Source organism: Ricinus communis, chromosome 10 (genome assembly GCF_019578655.1).
Source record: "Ricinus communis isolate WT05 ecotype wild-type chromosome 10, ASM1957865v1, whole genome shotgun sequence".
Taxonomy (NCBI): Eukaryota; Viridiplantae; Streptophyta; class Magnoliopsida; order Malpighiales; family Euphorbiaceae; genus Ricinus; species Ricinus communis.
This window is the reverse complement of record NC_063265.1, coordinates 209,205-214,928: the sequence shown is the minus strand read 5'-3', so window position 1 is coordinate 214,928 and position 5,724 is coordinate 209,205. Positions and strand designations below refer to the sequence as shown.

At 36.7% G+C, this 5,724-nt stretch overlaps 1 protein-coding gene across 1 annotated transcript; it reads right to left on the bottom strand.

Moving 5' to 3' along the window:
• Positions 1–4,426: 4,426 nt before the first annotated feature.
• LOC107261408 lies at positions 4,427–5,005 on the bottom strand. The gene has a single exon (XM_015720413.2). It carries the CDS (start codon positions 5,003–5,005, stop codon positions 4,427–4,429), a length of 579 nt encoding a protein of 192 aa, XP_015575899.2.
• Positions 5,006–5,724: the final 719 nt, after the last annotated feature.

The following is a 5,724-nucleotide window of genomic DNA, read 5'->3' as shown; positions in this document are numbered from 1 at the left end:
AATTCTAACATCATGCAACTTCTTATGCGTTCTTTGGTTAGATGAGCATTCTCATACGCATACAGCCTCCATTCATCCAATTCATTAACCTGCAATTTTCTCTTCAAACATGCACTAGCAAAATCAAAATTAACTTGTTTAATTGCCCAAAAAGCTTTCTGCTCAATTTCAACAGATAGATGACAAGATTTTCCATAAACTAATCTATAAGGAGTAGTTCCTAAGGCTATTCTGGATGCAATCCTATAGGGCCACATAACATCATATAGTTTAATGGACCAATCCTTCCTAGATCGTTCTACAGTTTTCTCAAGGATCCTCTTTAACTCTTTATTGGTATTCTCTACTTGACCACTGGTTTTAGAGTGATAAGGGGTAGCAAATTTATGTGTGACTAATTCTTTTTAACACGTTTTCTAGCAGAGCATTAAGAAAGTGTGTATCCCTATCACTAACAATGGCCTTAAGGATGCCAAACCTATAGAAAATCTTTTTCAAAAATTTCATTACTACCCTTGCATCATTACGAGGCAAAGCTTGTGCCTAAACCCATTTAGAGATATAATCAATACCCATCAATATATATTTATTGTCAAAAGAACTAGGAAAGTGTCCCATGAAATATATGTCCCACACATCAAAAATTTCACATTCAAATATACCATGTTGGGGCATTTTATTACGAGATGAGATATTACATGTACGTTGGCAATGATCACATTCTTGCACAAATGATTGGCTATCCATAAACAAAGTTGGCTAATAGAATCTTAATTCTAGGACTTTTTGAGCTGTTCTACTCACCCTATAATTTCCTACAGCTGGTCCACTATGGCATTGACCAAGAATGCTCATAGTTTATGGCCATGCCACACACCTCCTTATTATCCTACCTACACATATTTTAAATAGAAAAAAGGTCTTCCCAAAAGTAATATTTCAAATCTGTAAAGAATTTCTTCTTCTGTTGATAAGATTATTCTTTTGGAAGTTCTCTTGTAACTAAATATTCTGCAAAATCAACATACCATGGTATTGAAAAATCTGAACTACATAATAAATTTGTTATAGTATACAACTATTCATCCGAAAAAGTGATCATTAATGTCCCTCTTATGTAACTTCTCCATATAGGGGTTTGATGTGTGCTACTCGTGTTAGCTACAATCTAAGGCAGTGTACCTATCGATGCAGTCTAGCACTAATGGCGAGTATCAAGGTCGTATTCCTCGGGAAAGCGAAAGCCCAGAGTTACTCCTTTGTTCTTTGTTATATTAACCTAAAATGGATGATGAATAAATTCTAAACTAACTATTAACTACAAGCTAAGTCCTAAGGGAGATGCAGGAGTGATTGATAAACGAAATAATCAAGACAAGAAGAAAAACCCAAAGGGAATCTAAACTAGTTGGCATCCGAACAAAAGATAAAGGATCGGTGAGTCTAATTATGCTACCCGTGGACAAATTCTTAACAGAATTCGGTTTCTCTCTCGAGATAACCGAATTCCTAAACCTAATAACCTAAAGTTGGAATCTCTTCCTAACGATTGATTCTTAAATTAGCATTAAGCTTTAATCCGCCTCTATTAAGCTTTGTTAATTCTTAATCCGGCTAGTTAATTATCCTTATCTCTAAGCGATTATTAACCAGTTCTTGCTATTCAAAATTCCAATTGCCAAACGGATTTCTCAATCTCATAAAGCAATCTAAACATCACAATTCACAACGTCTCATGAATAATGCATAATCTTATTAATACTGAAAACAAGAAGAATACAAAACCAACTCAAACAATCCAACAATATAATATCAAGCCAACATAGTAAAGAAATCCCAATGGATTTAATCAATCTAGCTAATCATGTTCATTCTCAAAATATACAAGAATTCAATTACAACAATAAGCAAAGGTAGAGAAAACCCGATTACACCCTTGGATGAGAGTAAACCGCCCCAAATCCTTTTGCTCCAATTGAATCGATTCTTGTTCCTCTTGCTCGATTTGAAAATCAATCAACGAACCTTGCCCAATCTTCAATCCTTCAAGGAAATCTGATTGAAACCTTGATCCAAGTCTCATTTTCCATTGATTTCAGCTCAGAAAACCCCTAGGGAGAGAAAAATTAGGGTTTTGGGACGTTCTAACCCTATCCTCCTCCTTTTCTCTTCTTTTCGTTCTTTTAATTAATACTCCCTGTTGCCTCTAAAACGGCCGTGTTACTGGCCGTGTTCTTAACACGGGATGGTGTTCCTGGCCGTGTTACTCTCTGTGGCCATGCTCCCTAAAATCTACTTCTTCTTTGATGTCCAACACGGCCGTGTTTGTCCCTGTGTTGATAACACGGCCCATGTTTATGACCATGTTAAGAACACGGCCAGTGTTGAGATCAACACGGCCATGTTCAGCTTCCTCATGCTCATACTTAGCTCGTTTCGGCAGCTTTGACGTCCAATTATGCCCCAATTCTTTCCTTTTTCATCCTTTGACCTCTTTTGGACCTAATGCACACAAACATATGTATAAGGTGAGTGTTGAGACCAATTCACATCCAAATGTCCATAAAATCAATCTTAAAAACCCCATTTAGATGTGTGTATTTTACGCACATCAGGGTTCTCAAGGCATGATAAATAGTCAGTAGCCAAGTTTTTTGCACCTCTTTTGTCTTGTATCTCCAAATCAAATTCCTACAATAGTAAAACCCATCTTATCAATCTTGGTTTCGCATCAGTTTTAGAGAACAAATACCTCAATGTTTAATGGTCAGTGTATACTATCACTTTTGACAAAATCATGATTAAAGTTTTTTAAAAGCAAAAATAACTGCAAGCAGTTCCTTTTCAGTAGTAGTGTAGTTCGCCTACGTGTTAGTCATCTTTTACCACATAATAGATGGGCTGAAAGTATTTTTCTTTCCTCTATCCAAGAGCGACTCCAACTGTAAAGTCACTTGCGTCACACATTAGTTTAAAGGGAAGACTTCAATCTGGCGCTACCATAATTGGGGCGTCAACAGGCTTAGCTTTTAGGGAGGTGAAAGCTGACATACATTCCTCATCAAATATAAAGTCAACACCATTGTCCAAAAGTCTAGTAAGAGGTCTAGCTATTTTAGGGAAGTCTTTAATGAACCTACAATAGAAACCTGCAAGCCCAAGAAAACTTCTAATAGCTTTGACAGATAAAGAGGTGACAGTTTCTCAATAGTCTCAATCTTAGCTGTATCCACCTCAATTCCTTTACTAGAGATTTTGTGTCCCAACATAATACCTTCCTGTACCATAAAATGGGATGTCTCCCAATTTGGCGCCAAATTGGTCTCCTTATATCTTATCAATACCTCTAAATGCTCTAGACATTTTTTAAATGAACTTCCATGGACAGAAAATTCATCCATGAAAACTTCCATAATATCCTCAACCAAGTCAACAAAGATAGCCATCATGCACCTATAAAATATAGCTGGTGCATTGCACAATCTGAATGACATTTTTATATATGCAAAGGTTCCATAGGGGCATGTGAACGTGGTCTTTTCCTGATCCTCAAGGGCTATTGGAATATGAAAATATCCCAACAAACCATCTAGAGAATAATAGTACTTATGCCCTAATAATTTCTCTAGCATTCAATGAATGGTAATGGGAAATGATATTTCCTCGTGGCATCATTCAACTTCCTGTAGTAGATGCACACCTTTCGTCATGTCACAGTTCTTGTTAGGATTAGCTCGTTATTTTCATTTACCACAACTGTCATGCCTCCCTTCTTCGGCACTAATCGTACTAGGCTTATCTATGAACTATCCGAAATAGGATAGATAATCCCGGCATCAAGAAGCTTAATCACCTTCTTTTTTACTACTTTCTTCATGTAGTAGATGCACACCTTTCGTCATGTCACAGTTCTTGTTAGGATTTCATTTACCACAACTGTCATGCCTCCCTTCTTCGGCACTAATTGTACTAGGCTTATCTATGAACTGTCCAAAATGGGATAGATAATCCCGGCATCAAGAAGCTTATTCACCTCCTTTTTTACTACTTTCTTCATGTTGCAATTGAGATGCCTTTGAGGTTGCACCACAGTTTTGAACTTTTCTTCCATAAGAATCTTATGGGTGCAAAGGGAAGGGTTGATTCCTTCTATATATGTAATTCTCCAAGCTATTGCCCTCTACTTCCTTCTCAAGACTTCCAATAGCATAGTCTTTTAGTCATCCAGTAATGCAGAACTGACTATTACTAGTAGCTTAGATCTTTCCATCAAGAAGGTGTATTCCAAATTTTCCAAAAGCTACTTGTATTTTAAAGAATGAGGGTCTTCAATGGAAGGATTCATCCTTTCCTTCTTCAGCATCTCAATAGACTAGAACGACTATTTTCTGATTAGCCTTGCCGCTCTTGGCATTTCACATTTTTTCTATTCCTGTACTAAACATAACTCCAAAGGATCTTTAGCAATAATAGATGAAGTAAAATTCACAGTCTCATACTTAATTCTATCATTACTAAGATCCATGTCATCAAGTACAAGCGGATGTTTCACAGCGTTAGGGATCTGAAAAGTCACTTGCTCTTCTCCTACCCTAATAATAAGATTACCATCATGAACATCAATGATGGCCCTAACTATAACAAGAAATGGTCTTTCTAAAATAAGGAAAACATCAACAGTTTCATCCATCTCTATAACTATAAATTCCATAAGAAAAATAAACTCTCGAACCTTTACTAACAAGTCCTCAATGATACCGCTAGGGTATATAACAGATTTTTCAACCATTTGAATACTCATGAATGTTGGTTTAGGTTCTCCTAGCCCTAATTTCTTGAACAAATTATAACGCATAACACTAATGCTAGCCCCCAAATTAGCAAGTGCATTATCAATATTTAAACTACCAATAAAGCAAGGGATAGTAAAATTCCTTAAATCTTCTAGCTTCTTTGGTAGTCTCCTTTGAATGATCACTGAGCTCTTTCTCGAAAGTTGCACCATTGATACTTCCTCGAGCTTCCTCTTGTTAGAGAGGAGTTTCTTTAAGAACTTAGCATACTGTCGAAAAAGTAAGGGATAGTAAAATTCCTTAAATCTTCTAGCTTCTTTGGTAGTCTCCTTTGAATGATCACTGAGCTCTTTTTTGACAGTTGCACCATTGATACTTCCTCGAGCTTCCTCTTGCTAGAGAGGAGTAATATACTCCTCGAGCTTCCTCTTGGGCATCTGCGATAGAGCTTCCACAAAAGGTATATTAATATGCAAGTACTTAAAGAGTTTAAGAAACTTACTAAATTGTGTATCCAATTTGTCCTTCTGAAGATGGTTGGAAAGGGTATTCTTGGTTTATATTCCTTCACAAAAGGGGTAGGGTTTTTTGTTGCTTCTACTTTATCCTCTACTTCAGCCTGTACACCCTTTTGTTCATCATCAACCTTCTCAGTCGTAGTAGAATTCTCATCTACTTTATCCAGCAAATTCACTCTAGTTCACACAAAAGTGTTTCTCCAGCAACAACGCCAAAAACTTGATAGGCTATTTATGTAGCTACAATCTAAGGCAGTGAACCTATCGATGCAGACTAGCACTAACGGTGAGTATCAAGGTCGTATTCTCGGACAAGGGTGATCCTAGAACTACTACAGCGTCTTATGATATCTAACCCTAACAAAATCAATAAAGTTGCTACTCTATGATTAAATGTAAACAAGTGGTTAACT

Excerpts from the sequence above, each read along its gene's own strand:
- LOC107261408 (XM_015720413.2), bottom strand. The coding sequence starts at position 5,005 with ATGGTGCAACTTTCGAGAAAGAGCTCAGTGATCATTCAAAGGAGACTA.